The following is a 24,768-nucleotide window of genomic DNA, read 5'->3' as shown; positions in this document are numbered from 1 at the left end:
TAATAGGACAGATGCTTCCATTATGTTAAGAATGAAAAATGTACAAAGGAGAAGGGAAGCTAAGACACTTTACCATCTCCTGTCAGCCTGGCCCTCTACTAAAGTTCTATCAGTGTGTTCCAGAGTACTTTGCAACATCCACCTTCACTTCCTAAGTTCAAGCTTGCAAGGTTGGTGCTCCAAAGGTATTTTCCCCTCCTCTGAAATATTCTGCCCCAATAAAGAGAATAGACCCCAACCAGACATTTGGTCACTACCACACAAATCAAGCATAATTTGCCCAAATCAAAATAAATCATCTTTTACTAGTCCTAAAAGGAAAAAAAACCTATCAATATTGCAAGAGCTCAACATAATCTGTCCTACCAAATTATGCTTCATGATGATTTGCATTAAATAAACTCCCTTAAAAGAAAATTAAGGCACAATTCATTCAATAAATAATTACTGAGTGACCACTACAGGCAAGGCTATATTCTATGTGCTCTGATTTCCACATATTTTTCACTTTTATCAATTACAACATAATTTCCTGGTCCTGTCCTCAAACTTCATCCTCTTTTTAAAAATTTACTCTGAAACAAATATTGGAGTTCTATCATTCTTAGGACTGGCACACAGCATATGAGTTTCTGATTAGTTTGCCCCAAAAAGCAGCTTTCTCCTCCTAATTAGTCAATCCACTGCATCTAGCCTGTTTGAGATCATTACAGGGATGGCTAATAGTCTCTCAATCAAAGCAGAAGATCTATACTCTATACCATCCTCCCTTCACCTTCGTAGCATCTTTCTCCTCTAACAAAAGAGAAAGATAGCAAGAAGCAGAAGAGAAGCACTGTTGAAAACTTTGTCCACTCTTCAAGCTTTCTGTCTCCTTAAGTAGAAGGGTAAAACATCCCTGCCCTTCTTCACCCAGGTCAGAAAGTTAGAATTTACTTAAACTTAGGTACATGTTTTTCAGTTAGCTCCTTAAACCTCAGTTATAAATGAAGGAATTGAATGAAAGGATCTCTAGGCTGCTAGTTGGCAAAGTGATGTAAGTGACAGTTTTGAAGTCTGGAAGACCTAAGTTTGAATCCCGCCTCAGACATTTACCAGCTCTGTGACCCCCAGGAAAGTCATTTAATGCCTCTCTGCCTCAGTTTCCTTATCTATAACATGGGGATAATAACAGTAGCTTTCTCACTACGTTGTTGTGAGGATCAAATGAACAGCATATGTAAAAAGCATTCTGCAAAACTTAAAGTTCTATATAAATCTCTTCCAGTTCTAAGTCCCACGACTCTATAATCATTGTATGACCTATATTCCTTAAGACAGGTTTTAGCTTGGGCAGCGTCAGGTACAAATTACCTTTGACAACTTTTTCCATTGAAAATGATAAGTGTTTTTCAAAAAGGGCCTGGGCCCCCACACATTCTTAAATGTTTGTTAAGGAGACAACCTTAAGGGTTGGATTGATGTCTGTAAAAATAAATGAACACAAAGTCAGCCTCTGGAGAGAAGGGGCTGAGAAGGTTGTAAGTTCAATCTCCTTCTTAACAGCCTTCAAAATCTCAGTGAGACCAACACTATTACCAGTTCCAATGGTCACATTAATAAATACATCATGCTCCTAGAAACAGAAAATGGGGTTTGCCAGGATCAATTCAGAGCCACCAAGGAGAATCTCATTATATCATAGATCACGTGTGAATCTAGCTTTCATAGGATATCCCAAACTGCTACACTCAGAAGGCTCCCTTGGTGAGGCAAGGAAGGATAACGTCCTCCCTCTGACACATACTGGCTGTGCAGTCCTGAATAAACGCCTTAAGCTCTCAGTGCCCCATGCAACTCTAAGACTTTTAAATTGCAGAGGGGTAGAGGAAATTTCCTTACCAAAGGTAATCTATGCCAGTGAAATAACAGTTCTGGGCAATTGTTTTATAAAGGCTCCTAGCTCATACTGATGGCTGGGTTAAAGGAACAAAGAATTCTTTGTTTTATGACGCTGAAGGGTTCTTGAATAAACAATGTTAGTTTACTTACCAGGGGAACCCAGTATGTGTAAAGTGCTCCGAGTCTCATTTCAGAGACAAACTGAGAACAGGCCAAAAGTAAGAAGTAAAGATTGAAAAAGTATTTGAACTGATTAAACAGCACCTGTAATTAAAATAGAAGAAAATATATACATATAAGTGAGATGGAGGGTTTAAGAGAAATGATGGCCAAAAAGCACCACTGAGGGAGGGTTATGTGGTGATTAAACTCTTGAAGCAGGCTCCAATGGGTCCCTTCCACTCACAAGCATGACATAAAAAGCAATAAGTCTAAATGTCAATCCCTTTAAAAATGTGCAGCCATTCAACCTTGCAGATGCCACCACTCCATGGGTCCTAGCCAAGGAATGATTTACAGTAGGTAGTCAACACTGCAATGAAAAATGCTGAGGCATCCTAGAAGCTGCCTGGATAAGGCCTGAGTGTCACTCCCCTACAATGGCTGAAGTTTTCTCTAAGCAGAGCTAATCCCTCAAGTGGGGGGTAAAGGAAAGACAGAACTAAGGAAGAAGGGGTTAGCTTCCATACTTACCCCTGGAAGAAAAGTAAACAGGCTGTACTTCTGATTATTAATCACATTTCGAGGATACCTCTGGTCCCTTTTTTCCGGGTGACCAAGCCAGACCGTTCTGGGCCGGGGATCTCCTCGGCCACAGCATCTCAGGCAATCACAACACCTGGAAAAAGAATACAATCAGCTTTATGGAAGTGAATGGGTCTCCTGTTCTTACCAGAGACAGTTTTTCCCCTAAGTCAGCCATACGATCTCAGGCAGGGTCTAATTTTAAGGGTCTAGCTTTGGGAGGACCAGAAAAAAAGGCTACGATCCCAGAGTCCAACACTCCTTCATTCCTTCTGCCGTTGCTGCCACTGGGGCAATAGGAGGACCATTGGCATGCCCACCCAATATGCCATGGCTGTAGGCCCCAACAAGAGATACAAAGTAACAAAGGATATAATGAAGTCACAACACAGCCACTAACGTAGACTCTAAACCAAGTACATCAAGTTTGTGAAACGTATATGGTTTTGCCTCCATAAGAGGTAGGCTGTGAGTGATAGGATCAGCCCTTTCCCCAAAGCAAGGATTACTTTTTTCCCAAGATGCAATAAAACTGTCCCTGGGACTTTACTGGTCCCTGCCTCCCTCCCTTGATGGAACTTCCTGATCACTAGGAATAAAAATCCCACCCACAAGAAGTCAGTATCCCTCCAACTTATTGTATGTCTGAAGACCACACAAGTTACCACACCCTGTCCTGCTGACCAGATGCATTTTCATAAGAAAACAAGGTGAGGCAAGTCCAGGGAAACTACATACAACTGTATCTTTACTGCATATCAATGCTGTGTAAAGTAAACCTCACACCTATATACAAAGTAAACCTCATTCTGTTAACTGTTTAATGAGTTATGAATGCCTCATTTCATCCTAACATTAAACCTGAACTAATAGGGTATTGGACCCATCTTTAACACCATGGAATTGTAAAGGTCTCCACGGATAATCAGGCTCTGAAGTTCATTTTTTTAAATGGGGTGGGACTACTAAACTTAAGCAAGCTCCAGATACATCAAAATATTTATAGCAGCATTTTTTGTATATGTGCTAGTAAACAACTGGAAACAAAGTAGATGCCCATTAATTTGGGACTAGCTAAACAAACTGTGGCACATGAACATAATAGAATGCTTCTGCTAAGAAACAATGAATATGATAAATGCAAAGAAGCATGGAAAGATTTCCATAAACTGATTCAGAATGAAGTAAGGAGAACCAAAAAGACAACATATCCAATAAAACCAACAATGTAAATGGAAAGAATCATCATAAAACACAATCAAAAATGAATATTGCAAAATTGCAAAGATCAAGAATGGTTTCAAAAAAAGAGATATGGGAAGATCTCCTCCCCCCCATTCCATCACAAGGTTAAGTGATGATGATGATAATGAGGATGATGACGATGATGATGGCGATGACTACAACGATGACTACCACTGAGATTTATATTATATGCCAGGCACTATGCTAACTGCTTTACCCTTATTATCTCATTCGATCCTCACAACAACCCCGGAAGGTAAGTGCTATTATTATATTTTTACAGGTTAGTAAACTGAGGCAAGGACAACTAGGTGATGCTGTGGATAAAGTGCCAGGCCTGAAGTCAGGAAGTGAGTTCAAAGTGCCCTACTGCCTGAACTCAAATCCAGCCTCAGACATTTACTAGCTGTGTGAACTGGAGAAGGAAATGGCAAACTATTCCAGTATCTTTGCAAAGAAAATCCCACATGGGGTCACAAAGAGTCAGATAACAATTGAAATGAGTGAACAACAACAACAAACTCAGGCAAATAGAGGTAAAGCCACTTGCCCAGGGTCACACATCTAGTACACGATCAAGGCCAAATTTGAACTTAGGTCTTCTTGACTCCAGGCTTGGGGCTCTATTTATTCACTGCGTCACCTAGCTGCCACAATGTCTACAGGTATGGAACACTGCATATATTTTCAGATGTTCTGAACATATTGACTTGGATTTGCTGATTCTTTTTTCCCCCTCATCTTCCTCTACTTTCCTTAAAAAAATATTCTTTGCTAAATGGAATGGCTCTCTGGGAAGGAGGAGGTGGAGGGACAGAGGAGGAAATTCAGGCAACGTGAAAACAACTGATTTGAATAAAACTGTATTTTTTCAAAGGAGAAGATAGAACTCATATCTGGGTTAAGAGAAAAAGAGAGAAGCTCAGCAATGTACTGGTCACCACGAGGGAGACTCTCAATCCAGAAGGACTAACTTCTCCCTCTTCTACTCCCTAATAAATAACTGACCAGTGTGGGGCAGGAAGAAGGAAGAGTCTAACTTCCATGGAATGGGTAAAATAAGGTTGTAGGCTTCTCTATCGCCTTGTAAAAAGTAAAGTGCGGTACTGCCTACTATCACCCAAAATGGTGATGGGTAAAGCATGTGGCCGGGTATGAAAAGACTGCAACACAATACAAATAAGAAATCAGCATTAGTTAGGTGGTACCATGGAGAGCACAGGACTGGAGTTAGGAGGACCTGAGTTCAAATCCGGCCTCCGACACTTACTAGCTATGTGACCCTGGACAAATGCCTTCACCTCTGTTTGCTTCAGTTTACTCACCAATAAAATAAGGATAATAATAGCACTTACTTCCCAGGACTCTTGTGATGATCAAATGACATAAGAATTCTAAAGTGTTTAGCGCACAGCCTGGCACGTACATAAGAAGTGCTATATTAATGTTTTGTTTGCTTATTTATTTGCTTTCTTTTTCTATTATCATTATTTTTCTATTATCACATGGAAGCAACAGCATAAAAGATGTTATAAGAAAAATACATGACTGAAAAAAAAAAAGGTGGGCTAGTTATGGAATAACCAATGTCCAACCTGGATGCTCCACTGATATCCAACGGAATGTCCGGAGATAGGAAGGCAAACTGTCTGTACCCTTTGATCCAGCAATAGCACTAGCAGGTCTATCTCCAAAGATAATAAGGGGGAAAAGAAAAGAACTTATATGTTCAAAATATTTCTAGCAGTTCTCTTTGTGGTAGCAAAGAACTGGAAATTGCGGGTATGCCTACCAATTGTGGAATAGCTGAATAAGTTGTGGTATATGATTGCAATGGAATACTACTATGCTATAAGAAATGATAAACTCGATGATCTTAGGAAAACATGAATAGACTTGCACAAAATAATGAAGAACTAAATGGGCAGAACCAAGAGAATGTTGTACACGGTAACCCTAATATTGTTTTAAGGACAACTCTGAGCAACCAAGTCATTTTGACTATCATAAATACCCAAATTATCCACAAAGAACATGGGAAGGAAGACCATATCTACATTGAGAGAAATAACTGATAAAGAGAAGTATATGTAGAATGATTTTATGCATATACAACATTTATGTCTAATGGTAGCCATCTCTATGGGGAAGAAGAAAAAAATGTACATGATTATTTTATATTTAAAAGGAATAGCAAGTTGTACATAATAGGTTTGCAGTTTTCATGTGCAATCATCTTTTTATTATGCTAGGTTATAAAAATGCTTGTTTTATTCCATAAATTAAAAATAAAATTAATGTTATTTTAAAAAAGGAAGGGTCCCACATACTGCATAAACTCCCTGGGGTAGATAATGGAAACACATGAACAACACTCAAGTAGGATGAGTGGGAAACTATGGATTGAGATTTTTATTTCTGGAAGGCCATGGATCTAATAAAGTGTTCATAAAACAGGAAAAGGGTTAATAGTTTTTCCTAGCAAAAAAAAAATAACACCTCGAAGGGGAAAATGCAATATCAATAGCTCACATTTATACAGCACGCTGCAATTTACAAAGCGTCCTATGACTGACCTTCTTTAATCCTTACAATAGCCCCGTAAGATATGTAATACAAGTTTCGGCATCTCTGTGAGGCAATAGAAGTCTAGGTACTGAAAGTACTGAAATGACTCATTGTTCAGCATAAAAACTATTCCCTTCCTATGGCACTAAAAGGCTTTATGATTAAAGGTCAAGTTGTCGCAGAAAACTCCAAAGTCTTCCTCTAATTCCTAGTTGTGACAAGACAGAGTGGCACTGTGAAAGGAGCCAGATATACACAAATGTTGAGAGCAGCTCTTTTGGAAGGCAAAGGACTAGAAACAGAGAGTGCCTATCAGTTGAAGAATGGCTAGGCAAATTACCCCCTAATTCATTGCATAGTCAATGCAGCCTGTTTTTTCAGTCCAAAACTTGGTTTATAACCTTTCATCACGTTATCATCACATGGTATAATTCTGTTCATCACGCCAATTAAAAGGTAAACAGAGCAGCAACGTATTCACTAGTGGTATATGGATATGCATTTATCTCTTGCACATTGTGAGCCGTGAGCCTAGAATTCTCAGCACACGGACATTGTCAGTATATTTCTGAAAAGCCAACTTGCATGGTTTGTTTAGAACGCTGCAGTACTAACGGTATTGTCACTCAATCTAATGAAGAGCTGTAGGTGCAAGGGGAGAAGGCCAGTGGGCAGGCCTGCCATGAGGAAGTCAAGTGAGTAAGGCTTGCATCTTCCCCCAATAGCTAAGCTGAACAGTTTGCCTGCCAGCAATACAGTTTAGCAATAAACGACTTTTAAGTAATACCAGCATAAGTTTTTTTTAAGCTTCACATAATGGTCACACCCCACTTTTTTTGCAAAAATAAATTAGCGTAAAATCTGAAACTATTATGTGGTGAAATACAATATGGTATGTGAAGGGAAGAGAATATCATTGTACCATAAGAAATGATGAAACAGATGGGTTTGAGAAAACTGAGAGGACTTGTATGAACTGATGCAGAGTAAAGTAAGTAGAATCATAAGATCAGTTTTAGGAAAAACAACACTCTAAGGAAACCCTAAAAAAACTTAAGATCTCTTACCAATGCAACGACCAATCATGAGTCCAGAGGCCTGATGCAGAATAAGATATATGCTTTTAGAAATGGTTAATATTGGAATTTGGGGGGAGGGGCTCGACCATACATTTGTTACAAGAGTTTGCTTTTTCTTTTTTTTCTATTTTCAACAAGGAAGGAGAAGGGAGAGAAAATAGATTTTTTTTAATTCAAAAAAACAGGTGACACTTCATTCTCAAAGGTTATACCACAGGTCCTAGAATGCCAAAAAGGCTTCTAGTATTGACCTAATGAGAATCTATGTGTCTGTCCTCAGAAGATCAACCTGGCTTAGATAGACATGCTCATCACCAAAGGTTGACATCCAGGTAATGAATTACTGTGGCCTGCGCAATGCATGAAGACAAAGAGAGTTGCGATCTGCATCACTGGAGCTAGCACACACACTGACGAGTATCAGAGACTTTAAAAAAAAGGTTGAGTGATTCTCCCAAGATCACAAAGGTAACAAGGATCAGAGAGGGGATTTGAACCCATGTTCTCTGACTTCAGAGTCAATAGTTTTTCCATTGTACCAGCTTGAAATGAAATGTTAAATACAAAGGGTCCCAAAATACTCTGTATGCATATTAACAAGAAGAGAAAGGATTATTTCCCATACTCCCTCCCCAAGAGTATGATGCATTACTGGCTCTCTCTTCCCTGTCTCCTCCCTGGATAAAGCCAGAAAAGACAACTCCCAAAGGCAAACACCTTGGAGATTTGCCAGCCTGACCTGAAAGTTCAACAATCTACCCTGCCCCCCCTCACACCCCTCACATCCTGAGAACCCAGCATGTTACCACCAACGCAGTGAGCCATGTGGCCCATAAGGTCAGTCACACACATGGCAAGGAAACACCTGGGAATCTGGCATTATTATTAGATTTCCGGAATGAAAGAAAGCAGCACTAGGAACCCAAACGAAAAGGCAGCTATGCCCAAAGACCTACCTGATACTTAAGACCTAACAAGTAGATGCTTAAAAAATGTTCATTAAACTGACTCTCCCTTACCTGCACATGGAATAATAGCAATGATAATGATGATAATGATAATAATTAATAATAATAATAGTAGCATTTATATGATACTTTAAGGTTTGCAAAGCATTTTATGTTATCTCATTTAACCTTCACAGCAACCCCGTGAGGCAGGTCCCCATTTTACAGAGGATAAATTAATAAATTAAGTGACTAATTGCTATTTGCCAGCCTGGATGAAGCCAAAAAAAATGTCTCCATTTAAGCTGACCTACTTTCTTTACTTAAGGTCTACACATTCGGTACTAGAAATGGGCTGCTCTCGATATGAGGTGTTTATTTGAGTTCATGAAGACCAGCCCTTCTCTAATGGGGATGTCTATAATGTCAAGGATGAAATACAATGCTCATGCTTAAAAATAGAAAGCCTTCTGCCTCTAATGTTACTAGAATAAAGGTCACTTCATTTCTGGAAGCTAAATCAATTTACCTAATTTCTTAGTTATGCAAAACCACAAATCTAAATGCTTATATTTAAAAAAATAGCTTATATTTTTGCAATGCTTTTCAGATTCCTCACAACCCTGTGAAACACATGGAGCTAATATTGTCATCCCAACTGTACAAATATGGAAATTAAGGCTCAGACACATAAAGACCAAGAGTCAGGAAAGGCTTAGAATGATTCAAATCTACCTTCAGATATTTATTAGTCATATGCCCATAGACAGTCAATTAATTGCTCTATGCCAGTCACCTCATCTGTTGGATAGAGATACAGATATGACTTGTGATTTCAGGGAAACTCTGATGAGAGGGCATGCTCTACCACAGCAGGTTGGCCTTTTTTCTGCAATGTACAGACTTAAGGAGTCTCCCAGCACTAGAACATTTAAGAGGTTAAGTGACTTGCTCCAGGTCAGACAGCCAACATGTTGAGGGCAAGACTTGTACCCCTTTCCTAGTTCCAAGGACAGCTCTCTATCCACCATGCCCTACTACCATCAGGAAAATGGAAATAACTCATAGTATATACTTGATAGGGTTGCAAGGTTCAAATGCAATAATGTATGTAAAGCACTTGTCATTTTTAATTAAATAAATTTAGTTAATTGTCATTATTAATGTGACTTAAGTCATACACAACTAATAAGGAGTAGAGTCAAAGACTCAGTCACCAAATGTGAGAGATGGTCACCTGTCCAACCTCCTTGTTTTATTAAGAAAGAAACTGAAGCCCAGTTAGGAATGACTTGCCTAAAATCACAAAACTATTTAAAGTGGTAGAGCCCAGACTGCTGTCTTCTGACCCCAACCTAGTATTTTTTTTACCACATCATCCCACTTGTACAACATTACACAATCCACCTATAAACTCCTAACAGAACTACTACTGCATTTGGCTAGCAGACACAACACTATACATATCCCAAGTCTCCTCAAAGAGATCTTCAGATCCATTAGTATGTGTCCTTTTCCCTCCCTGTGATTTAGACTTGAGTTTATCTGGATATTCCATAAGTGAAATATAGAAAGTCAACTGAAGGAGGTCTGGTACTTATCCCTTTTTAGCATACATCACTGGACAAAACCTTACTGAGATACAAGAAAACACCAAGAAGAATGAAGGTCCTCCTGTGAGCATGAAAAGAGAGTGAATTTGGAGGTTTCCCAGCTGAGAAAAGTTACATCCAACTCAATGAAACACTCCACTTGCTTAAATACCTTCAGTAATAAATAACTCACTACCACGTTAGCACTCAACTCTCAAACCATCTATCATTCAGGTCTTGTCCCAACCAAGTGCTTTCTGCATGTTTACAATATATACATATACATATATATATATATATGTGTGTGTGTGTGTGTGTGTGTGTATATATGTATATATACATATATGTGTGTGTGTATATGTATATATACATATGTATATTTTCAATCCTTATATGTCTCCATGTCCTTAACCAAGAATCCAGGTCTATATCATAGTCTTGTTGAAGGGGTTTCAGTCACACCTTGAAGGTTCACTTTTGCTCTAACATTCCATGAGGCTTTAATTATAAGTATCTGACAGGCAAAGTCTTGAAGTGTTCTGCAGTGGACAGAGTGATGGGATTGCACTCAGGATACCTCAATTTCAATCATGACTCTGACATTTAACAAGCAGTATGACCATAGCTCTTTATGTACCCTCTAAGACATTCAGCAGTCAGAGAACAAGCACTTACCAAGTGCATCCCAAGCAATCTGCTAAACACTAGGGACACACAGGAAGGTAGAAACAGTCCCTCCCTGCCCTCAAGGATCTCACAGACAACATGTTAACAATTATGTAAAAGCATGATAACATAGGATAAATTGGAAATAATCTTAGGAGAAAGCAATAGCATTAGAGGGACTGGGAAAGGCTTCTTACAGAAGGTAGGATTTGAGTTGAGACTTGAAGGAAACAACGGAGTGGAGATGAGTAGGGAAAGAACTGCATGCAAGGGGGACTGGCAGTGAAAATAACCATAGTCAGGAGATACCTATATACAAAGTAAACCTCATTCTGTTAACTGTTTAACGAGTTATGAGTGCCTCATTTCATCCTAACATTAAACCTGAACTAATAGGGTATTGGACCCATCTTTAACACCATGGAATTATAAAGGTCTCCATGGATAATCAGGCTCCGAAGTTCATTTTTTTAAATGGGTTGGGACTACTAAACTTATGCAAGCTCCATTTTTTGTATATGTGCTAGTAAACAACTGGAAACAAAGTAGATGCCCATTAATTTGGGACTGGCTAAACAAACTGTGGCACATGAACATAATAGAACGCTTCTGCTAAGAAATGATGAATATGATAAATGATCGTGTATAAAAATCTCTGCCTTACTGACAGGATTGTTGTGAGGTTAAGTGCTTTAAGATGTACCAAATGCCACAAAGATGTGGGGAGTTATTATTATTCATAATAACCCACTTAGCATAGTGCTTATATCAAAACTCTAGTTATGACACAGTGTTTACAGTGCTGAACTTGGAAGACATAAATTCAAATCCTGCCTTTGTCACCAGCCATGTGACCATGACAGCAAGCTACTTAACCTTTTTTTGAGACTCAGTTTGTAAAATTTTGTGATTTGTAAAAAATTACAAAAAAATACTTGTACAATAGTTGTAAAAAAAAAAAAAGTTGTAAAATAAGGGTAAGCCTAGCACCTGCCTCACCAGGTTGTGGTAAGACTCATATAGCTAATGTACAGTATACAAAGCATAACATAAAAGTCAACTATCACTATTATTATTCTATCTCTTTCAAATATCTGTTGCCTATTCCTTTAAGATTTCCTCTCGTGTGGCACTCACTCCCTCCACCTCTCTCTGGCCACTCCCAAGTCTTCTTCAGGTCAAGTCACGCACAAGAACAGAATTTTGTCTCACTTTGAAACACTGTACCCTAAAGCACCGGTTTTTGAATCTTTTGGTCTCAGGACTACTTTAAACTCTTTTTTTTTTCTTTTTAAACATTTAATATTTAATATTTTGTTTGGCCCCTTTAAACTCTTAAAAAATTATTGAGAACCTGCCCCCCCAAATGGCTTTTGTTTAGGTGGCTTATAAGTATCCATATTTGCCATATTAGAAATCAAAATGTCTTAGTATTATTATGAATATAGTTTTTTGCCTCGTAGTCCCCTCTGAAAGGATCTCAGGAACACCCTGGCAGGTGTCCTCAGACCACATTTTGAGAACCATTGCTCTAGGGGCAAGACAGACCAAAAAGAAACCTAGGGGACTGGAGTGAAAGCACTCGTGGGACCAAAGTTCCAAGAGTCTTCTCAAAAAAGAAGCAGTAACTCTCCACTCTGAGTCTCCCTCCAGAGACAACTCCCTGGTTACTGCTTTGATATGCACCATACTCAGCAGTATGCCAACAGTAGCTGAGGCCACACCCTCTAGGGTTTATCTAAAGAGATGGATGTTATCGATCTTAATATTTTACCATCCTGCTGTCCAAAGCCAGGGCCCTGGACAGTACTCTATGCAGAGAGCCACAAGTCCCCAGGCTATGTGTTAAAGGTTGTTTTTTTACTCATAGGCTTTTGTCTTTTCTCTCAAAGTTAGACTCAACTTTTGTTTTGTCAGTTGGAGAAGGCACTTCAATCCCCTTTTCCCTCCTTGAGCTAGAACCAACACTTCTGACTTTGTCCCTTCACAGTTTCCTTTCTGGGGGAGGAATTTTGTGGAGCAAAAGTAGCAGAAATGAACTAGAAGACTTATTGTTTAAAATAGAAGGAATCAATGGGTGTGGGATATTCCATATGCTGTTAAACACAGAAAAGGTGTTAGTTGGCTGGTTTTTCTAGCTAGACTGGTATTTTTCTTTTTTAATCCTTATACTGAGGATAGCTTTCTGGGTAGGGGAAAAAGAGGAGAAAAAATTGAAAATAATGTTAACATAAAATATAAGTGCCCATAAATCTGCACAATGGCTGGAAAAAACTGGGGCATACGAATGTAAAGGTTTGTGAAAATGACAAATGTGAGGAATTTAGAAGCATAAGAAAAACTGTATGAACTGAGAATGAAACAAAAAGAACCCCTCAAAAATATATACGCCATGACTATGGCAATATAAATTAAAAGATCACTAAAAGAAAGGTAAACTAGGAGGAACAAAAAAAACTGTTCTGGAAAATAGATAATTCTTTCTTCTAAGCAAAGAGCCAAGGACTGGTAAGGGAGAATATTGCAAACATCTTCTGACAATCAGTAGACACTATATCTGTTGCTTTTGCTATTTTTCATTGTCATGTGAGCCTATTCAATTCCACTCAGAGGTTTTGGGCAGTAATATCCAGAAAAGACAGAAATATAAAAATAAAAGGCATCAATGAAACATATTTGAAAAAATAAAATATAAAGTTCATAGGACTTTACATTCAGAACTAGAAGTACTTTTAAAGAATTTCTAGTCCAACCCCTTGAACTGAGGCCCAGTGAAGCTAAGTGACTTGCCTGAAATTGCAGGGCCCATAAATGATAAAGTCAGGACATGAAGACAAGTCCTCTGACTCCAAACACTTCACTCTTTCCAATATACCAACTGGACTTCAGTTCAAATCCAGATTCCGCTTAATAGTTTAATAACTGGGCAACTCCCTTTATATCTGTGAGCCTCAGCTTCCTTATCTGTACAATGCGGGTAATAATAGTTGTACTTGATACCTCACAAGATATTTTTGTCAAGAAATAAATTTATAGAAACAATCAATTATTTCACTAAAGATATTGACAAAAATGAGGCAATGTACCAAAACTTTGGGGATGGGAAAATCTATATCTCTAAACGCTTTCTTCAATAAAAGGGAAGAAAGGGAATGAATTAGGCATTCAATGAAAGAAAACCCTAGAAAATCCACAAATTAAAAACACCAAATTAGCACCAAAATAGAAAATAAAATAAAAACTCAAGAGATTAACAAAACTGAAAGCAATACATCCACTAAATTAATAAAATGAGCTTTAAAAAAAAACCACTAAATTTGCTGATATCGAAAATTTTTAAATTACAAATGCAAACAAAAAAAATTAGTAGGAACTACTTTTCCCAATTATATGCCAATAAAACTAACAATCTATATTAAATGGATGAATATTTATGAAAATATAAATTGTCCCAGATTAACGGATGAAGAAATAGAAGACAACCCAATTCTTAGAAAAAGAAATTAAACAAGCCATAAATTAATTCCCAAAAGGAAAAAACTCAGGACTAGATGGATTTACAAATGAATTCTATCAAATACTTAAAAAACAATTGATTCTGACACTACATAAATGTTTTTTTTTTAAATTAGGAAAAGAGGTCCCACCAAATTCCTTCTATGATACAAATATTGTCTTGATACTTAAACTAGGAAAATTCAAAATAGAAAAAAACAACCATAGGCCAATATCTCTAATGAATATTGGTGACAAATTTTTAAATAAAATATTACCAAAGAGATTACAACATATCACAATCCTCCACTATCATTAAGCTGGATTGTACCGAGAATGTAGGTCTTGTTCAATATTAATAAAACTATAAACATAACTGGCCAAATTAATAGCAAGAACAACAAAAGTCACATAATTGCCTCAAAAGATGCAAAAAAAAAAGCTTCTGACAAGATAAAACACTCATTCCTGTTTTAAAAAAAAAACCCTAGAAAACTGAGGGATATAGGGATCTTTCCTTAATATGACAAGCAGTAATTTCTTAAAGATGAGAGCCAGAATTATCCATAATATGAATAAACTAGAGGTCTTTTCAGTAAGAGCAGGGTAAAGCAAGGATCTCCATTATCACCATCATTGTACAACACAGCGCTAGAAATGTTATCGATTGCAATCAGACAAGAAAAAGGAATCAAAGGAACAAGCAAAGACAAACAGGCAAAAAAATTAGCACCTTTTGCAGATGATACGGTGTTTTACTTAGAGAAGCCTTGAGAGTCAACTGAAAAACTAATCAAAACAGTCAACAATTTCAGCAAAGTTGCAGGATGTAAGATAAACCCACATTAAAAAAAAATCAGCATTTCTATCTCTACCAACAAAATCCAGCAGGAAAAGATAGAAAAATTCCATTTAAAATTACTACACAAAGTATAAAAAACTTGAGAGTCTACTTGCCAAGTCACAAACAGGAACTATATGCATAAATTACAAAACACTCTTTACAGAAATAAAGACATATAAATAACTAGAGAAATATTAATAGTTCATGGGTAGACTGAGCCAACAAAATAAGAATGATGATACCACCAAAATTAATTTCCCAGTGTCATGCCCAATTAAACTACCAAAAGATTGTAGAGATAGAAAAATAATAACAATATTCATCAAGAGGAACAAAAGGTCAAGAATATTAAGGTAATTAATTTTTTTAAAAAGCGAGAAGGAAGGGGGTCCATCAGTACCAGATCTCAAACCATACTTGAAAGTAATAATCATCAAAACAATTTGGTACTGGTTAAAAAATAGAGAGGTTGATCAGAGAAACAGATTTAGTACACATTACAGAGAAGTAAATAAGCATAGTAGCCTAGTGTTTGATAAACCCCCAAATCCCAGTTACTGGGGTAGGAACTTCTTATTCAACACAAATTGTTGGAGAAACTGTAAAGCAATATGGAAAAAACTAGGTATAGACCAATGTCTCATACCATATGCCAAGATAAGCTCCAAATGGCTACATGATTTAGACATAAAGGGTGACATTATAAACAAATTAGAGGAGCAAGGAAGAAATTATGTGACAGATTTATGGATAAGGGAAAGGTTCATAACCAAACAAAAAATAGACATCACAAAAGGCAAAATTGAAAATTATAATCATGTACACTTAAAAAGATTTTGTACAAACAAAATCAATGCACCTTAAATTACAAGAGAAGCAGGTAAATGGGGGAGGGGGGAATCTTTATAGAAAGTTTTTCTGATAATGGTCTTATTTCTAAGACACAAAGGGAACTGATTTAAATATATTTGATAAATGGTCAAAGGATATGAATAGTTTTCAGGAAAACATGTTATTAGTAACTAAAAAATGCTCAAAATCACTAATAATTAGAGAAAAGCAAATTAAAATAAATCTAGGTTTCACCTAACACCCATAAAATTGGCAAAGCTGACAAATAAGGAAAATTGCAAATTCTGGAGGGAGTATGGGAAAACAGGTACATTCATGCAAAATAGTAAAACAGATCTGGTCCAGACATTCTGAAAAGATATTTGGAACTATGCCCAAACAGTAAACTGTGTGTACTCTTTGAACTATCAATACCACTACAAAGTCTAAACGCTAAACAGATATTTTTAAAAAGGGGATAAGGACCCATATTTACAAAAATATTTGTAGTAGCTTTTTGGTGTGGTAGCAAAGAATAGGGAACTAAGGGGGAGTCCATCAACTGGAAATGTCATTTCAGTCATGTCCAACTGTTTATGACCCCATTTGGGGTTTTCTTGGCAAAGCAACTGGAGTGGTTTGCCATTTCCTTCTCCAGCTCATTTTACAGATAAGGAAGCTGAGGCAAACAGTATTAAGTGACTTGCCATGGGTCACATAGCTAGTAAGTGTCCGAGGACAGATCTGAACTCAGAAAGATGTCTTCCTGACTTCAGACCCAGCGATCTATCCACTGCATCATCTAGCTACCCTAGTTGGGAAACAGTTGAACAAGTTATGGTATATGATGTGATGGGGCATTAGAGTCAGAGTCAATAAAAATTTATAAATAACCTACTATGTGCCAGGCTGTGCTAAGTGCTAGACATACAAAGAAAAACACAAGACAGTCCAGGTCCTCAAGGAACTCACAATCTAATGGGTAATGACAACACACAAAAAGAAACTGAAAAAGAGTGGGAAAGATATTGGGATTGGGAAATGGTCTGATAGGAGATATGACTTAGTTAAATTCATCCTGCAGAATGATGAGTTTTCTAGAGAAGATGAAATCCAGAAGATAAGCCAGGGGGATATGATAGAGGGTCTGATGGGAGCTCCCGGATGTCTACCTCCCACTCTCTCCAACCAGGAGAGAGGAGCCCTAGGAACGAGCAGGGTGCTGAAAAGGTATGAATTTCAGAGTTGATCTCATCTTACAGAATGATGCATTTCTGGAGATCATGAAATCCAGATAAGTAGGGCAGAGCCAAGATGGCAGCTGGAAATCAAGGACTTGCTTAATCTCTCCCCCAAATCCCTCCAAACACCTGTAAAAAAATGGCTCCGAACTAATTCTAGAGCTGTGGAACCCACAAAATAGCAGAGGGAAGTAGGTCTCTAGCCCAGGACAGCCTGGATGGTCACTGGGAAGGGTCTATCATATGGTGCTGGGAGTGGAGAGCAGAGTGGATCGAGCTGGGACAGAGCAGACCGGGAGTTGGCCCACAGCAGGCCTTAGGGCCATGAATCATTGAGCTGTGGCAGTTACCAGACTTCTCAACCCACAAATGCCAAAGACCATGGAGCACATTAGTGGGAAAACTGCTAGATTGGGTTAGAAAGCAGTCTGGCCCAAGCCCTGGGGGTGGCAGAGATGGTGTGGCAGTGGTGGAAGCAGCAGCAGGAAGCTCCGGCAGCTGCTTCTAGAGCTCCAGCATCTGCTGCTTTCTGAGTCCCTGGCTCACATGGTCAGAAGAATTAAGTGGCAGACCTGAGCAGGAGTGCAGGGCTTGCTTTGGCCAGCTTAGATCTGGGCTGCAATCCTGGTTGGTGGTTCTTGGGGGAGAAGAAGGGCTGCTGTGGCAGAGCTTGCAGTGACAGTGGAATAGAAGTAGCTCTGAAAACAGCAGCCCAGCCCCTAAAGCTGGGGACAAAGCACTCTCTACTCTACAAACAGTCATACCCTGACAAAAAGCTCAAAGGGCAAGTAGTTGTGCGGGAGCATGGCCAGGCAGTGAAAAAGGATGCAGACTCAGACTCTAGAATCTTTTTTTGGTGACAAAGAAGATCAAAACATACAGGTAGGGTAGGGGAGAGATGGAAAGAAAATTTGGAACTCAAAATCTTGTGGAAATGAATGTTGAAAACTAAAATTAAATTAATTTAAAAAAAAACAAGTTCTGGTACATGACTGTGATGGAATACTATCATGCTATAAGAAATGTTGAGCAGGATGGCTTCACAAAAACCTGGAAAGACTTGCACAAACTGACGCAAAGTGAAGTAAGCAGAACCAGAAGAACATTATACACAATAACAGCAATACTGTACTATGATCAACCGTGAATCACTTCGCTATTCTCAGCAACAGAATGATCGAAGACAATTCCAAAGGACTTAAGATGAAAAATGCTATCCACATTAAGAGAAAGAACTGATGAAGTTGAAATACATATTGAAGCATACCATTTTTAACTTTTTTTCATTTTTTTTTTCTTTTTTGGTCTGTGTCTTCTTTCAGAATATGACTTACATGGAAATGTTTTGCATGATCACACATGTATAACCTCTATCAAACTGCTTACTGTCTCAGGCAGGAGGTAGAGAGTGTGAGAATTTGGAGCTCAAATTTTTTTAAAAACAAATTTTAAAAATTGTTTTTACGTGTAATTGGGGAAAATAAAATATCTTAAAAAAGAAAAAAAAAATTCACATTTTAATTTATTTATTTTAGTTTTCAACATTCACTTCCACAAGATTTTGAGTTCCAAATTTTCTCCCCATCTCTCCACCCCATCCCCCACCCCAGGATGACTTGCATTCTGATTACCCCTTCCCCCAATCTACCCTCCCTTCTATCACACATCCCATTCTCTTATCTCCTTCCCCTTCTATTTTCCTATAGGGTGAGCTAGATTTCTATACCCCATTGTCTGTGTCTTATTTCCCAGTTGCATATAAAAATAATTTTTAACATTCATTTTTCAAAAATTTGAGTTCTAAATTCTCTCCCTTACTCCCTTCCCAGATACCTTCATTGAGAGGACAAGCAATTCAATATAGGTTATACATGTGCGGTCATGCAAAACACTTCCATAATAGTCATGTTGTGAAAGACTAACTTTATTTCCCTTCATCCTATCCCATCACATTTATTCTATTCTCTCCTTTGACCCTGTCCTTCCTCAAAAGTGTTTGCTTTAGATTGCTCCCTCCCCTAAACTTCCCTCCCTTCTATTACTTCCCCTTTATCCCCTTCCCCCCTACTTTCCTGTAGGGTAAGATAGATTTCCATACCCAATTGAGTGTGTATATTATTCCCTCCTTAAGTCAAATCCAATAAGATTAAGGTTCACTCACTCCCTCTCACCTTCCCCCTCTTCCCCTCCACTGTAAAAGCTTTTTCTTGACTCTTTTATGTGAGATAATTTACCCCATTCTACCTCTCCCTTTTTTCTTCTCCCAATACATTCCTCTCTCACCCCTTAATTTTATTTTTTAGTTATCATCCCTTCATATTCAGCTCACCCTGTGCCCTCTGTTTATATATACTCCCTCCAACTACCCTAATAATGAGAAAAGTCTCATGAGTTACAAATATTATCTTTCTATGTAGGAACATAAAGAGTTCAACTTTCATAAGTCCCTTATGATTTCTCTTTCCTGTTTACCTTTTCAATGAGTCATATTTGAAAGTCAATTTTTCTATTCAGTTCTGGTTTCTCAAGAATGCATTAAATTCCTCTATATCACTGAATGTCAATTCCCCCCCCCCCTTCATTGATTACAGTCAGTTTTGCTGGGTAGATGATTCTTGGTTTTAATCCTAGCTCCTTTGACCTCTGGAGTATCATATTCCAAGCCTTCTGATCCCTTAGTGTAGAAGCTTGTGTTATCCTCATTGTGGTTCCATAATATTTGAATTGTTTCTTTCTGGATGCTTGCAATATTTTCTCCTTGACCTGGGAATTCTGGAATTTGGCTACAACATTCCTGAGAGTTTTCTTTTTGGGATCTCTTTCAGGAGGTGATTGGTGGATTCTTTCAATTTCTATTTTACCCTCTGGTTCTAGAAAACAGGGCAGTTTTCCTGGATTATTTCTAGAAAGATAATGTCCAGGCTCTTTTTTTTGATCACGGCTTTGAGGTAGTCCAATAATTTTTAAATTATCTCTCCTGGATCTATTTCCCAGGGCAGTGATTTTTCCAATGAGATATTTCACATTGTCTTCTATTTTTTCATTCTTTTGATTTTGTTTTATAATTTCTTTATTTCTCATAGAGTCACTAGCTTCCATTTACTCCATTTCAATTTTTAAGGAATTATTTTCCTCAGTAAGCTTTTGGACATCCTTTTCCATTCGGCCAATTCTACTTTTTAAGGCATTCTTCTCCTCATTGGCTTTTTGGACCTCTTTTGCCATTTGGGCTAGGCTATTTTTATAAGGTGTTATTTTCTTCAGTATTTTTTTGTGTCTCCTTTACCAAGCAGTTGACTTGTTTTCCATGATTTTCTTGTATCACTCTCATTTCTCTTCCCAATTTTTCCTCTACTTCTCTTACTTGATTTTCAAAATCCTTTTTGAACTCTTCCATGGCCCCTGAGACCAAGTCATATTTTTCTTGGAGGCTTTGGATATAGGAGCTTTGACTTTGTTGTCTTCTTCTGTTTGTGTGTTTTGATCTTCCTTGTCATCAAAGTAAGATTCTATAGCCTGAGATTTTTCCTCTGTTTGCTCATTTTCCCAGCCAATTACTTGACTTTTTAAATCTTTGTTAAGGTAGGGCTCTGCTTCCAGTGTGGAGGGTATATTGTCCCAAGCTTCAGGGGTTTTATGCCCCTGTTTTCAGAGATACTTCTAAGGACCTGTAAATTTTCCTTTCTCCCAAGGTGGTATGATCTAAGGAGAGGTGCTTACTCCTCTCCTGGCCTGTGCTCTGGTCAGTGAATGACCACAAGCACTCTTTCCTGCCCTGGAACTGTGAGGAGGGTTCCCTTTTCACTGCTGCCACAAGCTCCACCATGCCAGTGCTCCTCTTCACCCCAGGACTGCAACCCAGATCCAAGCATGGACAAAGCAACAGGATCTTGTCTCAGTGCCAACAAAGAGATCCCTGTAATCTTCTGATTGGTTGTTCAATCTCTTACTATCTGTGAGCTCTGGAAGCAGACACCACTACTGTGATGGCCTAGGGCTACCCTGGGTCCAGGGCTGGTCTGCACTTCTCTCTCAGCCAGGTGATAGATCTTCCCCACTGACTTTCTAAGTTGTCTTTGGCCTTTGTGGGTTAAGAAGTCTGGAAACCACCTCAGCTGCCAGTGATTCACTCCCCTGCAGCCTGCTCTGGGTTTTCTGGGGCCCCACCTGTGCTGGCACAGTCCACCCTAAATGGCACTCCTCTCCCAGCCCAGTGTGACAGACCTTTCCCATTGACTATCCAGGTTGTCTTGGGCTGTAAAATTGTTTTACCTTGTCTTTGTGTGGGTTCTACTGCTCTAGAATTTGTTTAGTCATTTTTACAGGTATTTGGAGGGGTTTGGGGAAGAGCTCAAGCGAATCCCTGCTTTTATTCCACCATCTTGGCTCTTCCCCCAAAAAAAATTTTTTTAAAAAGAAGATGAAACTATAGCCCAGGAAAATATTCCATCTCAGTATTATTTCAGAGTACTTTTGTAGATGGTATAACCTATGTGATCCTACAGCCACAATGGCCCTCACTCTGAAGCAATACCATATTCAATAACGGTACACACTTCTCAGGCTGGACCCCAGAATGCCACAAATTTTCAGCTAAGTAATTTAGCATCACACAATCCACTCTAATTCTAAGAAATGATTCTCCCACTGACCTCAGGAAAAATTCAAACCCAACAAATATAAATTGCCTAGCAGGGTTAGAAATGTAGTACTGTGGCTGCTTTAAAGGGATCAATACAATGTTGGTTTGGGAGTCACTGGTTACAGCAATTAGAGAATCTTTAGCCTGTGGCAGAAACAATTTGTAATATATAATGTAATATATAATGCAACCCCCACCCAGTGAGGGAAGATGTACTGAATGTCCTTTTGATTACCTTTAGACTACTCAGCCTTATGCTAATGGGAAAGACAGGTGATTGGATACCAATTGATAAAGAAATGCATTTTTCCCCCTGGAGAAAAGAGCTCTGTTGATTCTCTTGGGCATATTAGAAAGAGCACCTAATTACATTAACATAATGGAATGTTACTTTTAAAAGAAATGATGACTATATACAGTTTGGAGAAGCATGGGAAGACTTGCAGGAACTGAGTCAGAAAAAAGTAAGCAGAACCAGGAAAACAATATGCACAATGACTACAACAATATAAACATGACGAAAAATAAAGTGAGACTGAATACTGGGCAATTATAAATATTAAGTTTGGTCCTAAAGGAGAGGAGAGAAAATGCACCTCCCTCCTTTCCGCGCAGAGGTAGATACCTATGAGTATAGAACTCTGTTTATACTATTAGAAACCCCTGATATATTTGGTTAGTTTTGCTGAACTACTTTTTTCCTCTCTTTCTCTTTTTTATTCTTTGGTACAAGAAATGGCTCTCTGGGGAGGTGAAAAATATATCTATATATCTATAAATAAAAGTAGATATATATCTATATATCTATAAATAAAAGTAGTATAAAAACAAAAGCCATCCCCCCAAAAAGCACTAGACTCAAAGTCAAAATACCTAGATTAGCATCCTAGCTCTGCTGCTTACTAGCTGTGTGACCTTAAGTAAGACACTTTCCTCTCTCTGGGCTTCATTTTCTTCATCTCTAAAATGGGATGATAACCATATTACTTGCTCTTCCTATTCACAGGGTGGTTGTGAGATTTAAATGAGATATTGTAACAGCACTTCTACAACTACACAGCCCTGCATAAACATAAGCTACTATTATGATTACAAGATCAATCTCATGTTGGAAGTTTAATTATTGCAGTTATTTTCCATAACAAATGTCACACACCCATTACCTGTAGTCATAGTTATGTAAGTATGGTATTTAAGTTTTCAAATGAGATGTAAAACCCAACACAGTGGGAGGTTGTTGCAGAGAAGATGATTTAGTCTTCATGCAAGGAAAAACTTCCTAACCATTAAAACTATCCAAAAGTGGCACAGGCTGCCCACAGAGGATGTGGACTCTCCTTCGCAAGCAAAGGCTTGGCCCACAGTAGATGTTTAATTAATGCTCAGTGAACTGAACGAACATGTGTAGATTGTAAAGCACAAGTTGGACAAGATGGCCAAAGTCCCTCAGAAGTCAGATTCTGTGCCTTGAAATGGCTTATAAAAAATGACTTGTCAACATAACCATTTCTGCTTCAAGTTACAATCCAATTTGACTCAACATTGACTGAGTACCTCCTATATGTAAGAAACACATCACACTATGAATCAGTTCATTTATTTACTTAAAATTCTCTGCAGTATTTCTAGGATAACAAAAAGCAATAACATATTCAATAAATTACAAATTAGGAATAAGTTTAACTAAGTACAAGAAGTATGACAAGTAGTCATAAAATGATATGAAATGTTTCCTCATATAAAGAAAGTTGGACAGCTCTTTGGATGGAAGCATAGAACTTTAGCAGTTGGAAGGGACCTCAAAATCACCTATTCTAACTTCCTACTTTGAGAGGTCAGTTGAATGGAAAGAACACCCTATGTAAAGTTAAAAAATGTGGATTTGAATTCCAACTTTGCCATTTATTACGTGAGTAACCATGGACACTTTCTTAACCTCCCCACTGCAATTTCCTGGTCCAAAAAAATAAGAGGATTGTATTATATTACTTAATATGTCTTTCAGCTCTAAAACTATTATCTATTTATGCTACGATACAAAAATCTCCTCAGCATCGCTAACAGGTAGTCATGTACCTCTGCTTAATTACTTCTTACTGATGGGGAACTCATAAAGCATCCTATTTCATGTTTAAATAGCTCTAATTGTTATCTAAAAAAAAAAGCTTTTCCTTACATTGAGCAAAAATCTGGATACCTATGTCACTCACTCACAGGTCTTAGTTCTGCCTTCTATAGTTACAAAGAATAAAGTGAATCCGTACTGCACATTAATCTTTAAAATATGATAAAACTAATCATGTACTAACCCTCCCAAACACACACACGCATGCACGCATGCACTTTTCTTTTACAGGCTAAAATCCCTAGTTCCTTCACCTATTTTTCATATAACATAATTCTATGTCTACGCAGCATCCTGACCTAACTAAACAACTTGTCAGTGTCTTTAAAGTATGGTCCTAGTGCAGCTGGGTGGTACAGTTGATAGAGTAGCAGCCTGAAGTCAGGCCTCATACACTTCCTAGTTGTGTAACCCAAGGCAAGTCACTTAACCCTGACTGTCTCAAAAAAAAAAAAGTGTGTTCCTGAGAACTGAACATGACAGTCTAAATGTGAACTAACCAAACGAGTATAGCTGCTTTCCCCTCATTAGGGAAGGAAAGTAAGGAAAGCTTCTAACTTTACATTTAAATATCTATTTTTGGAAGTTGCTACTAGGTGGAGCAGTAGAGTACCAACCAGGCCTGGAGTCAGGAAGACCCGAGTTCAAATCTGGCATTAGATACTTACTATGGTATGACCCTAGACAAGTCATTTAACCCTCTTTGTTTCGGTTTCCTCATCTGCAAAATAAGCTGGAGAAGGAAATGGCAAACCACTCCAGGATCTTTGCCAAGAAAACTTCAAATGGAGTCACAAAGAGCTGGACATGACTGAAACAGATAAACACCATCACCCACCAAACATCCCCAAAACCCCCAGTAACAGTA

General features: G+C 38.1%; 1 protein-coding gene across 1 annotated transcript in view; it reads right to left on the bottom strand.

Annotated features, from left to right (window-relative positions):
- ATP9A (ATPase phospholipid transporting 9A (putative)) overlaps window positions 1-24,768 on the bottom strand; it is a 162,178-nt gene that overhangs the window by 122,706 nt on the left and 14,704 nt on the right. The window contains exons 2-3 of the mRNA XM_036751652.1: window positions 2,575-2,719; window positions 2,032-2,145 (exon numbers count right to left, since the gene is read on the bottom strand). Of these exons, the coding sequence (XP_036607547.1) occupies window positions 2,032-2,145; window positions 2,575-2,719 (259 nt within the window). The remainder of the gene's footprint in view (window positions 1-2,031; window positions 2,146-2,574; window positions 2,720-24,768) is intronic.

The sequence above is a fragment of the Trichosurus vulpecula genome, chromosome 3 (genome assembly GCF_011100635.1).
Source record: "Trichosurus vulpecula isolate mTriVul1 chromosome 3, mTriVul1.pri, whole genome shotgun sequence".
NCBI lineage: Eukaryota > Metazoa > Chordata > Mammalia > Diprotodontia > Phalangeridae > Trichosurus > Trichosurus vulpecula.
This window is presented reverse-complemented; position numbering and strand designations above follow the sequence as displayed.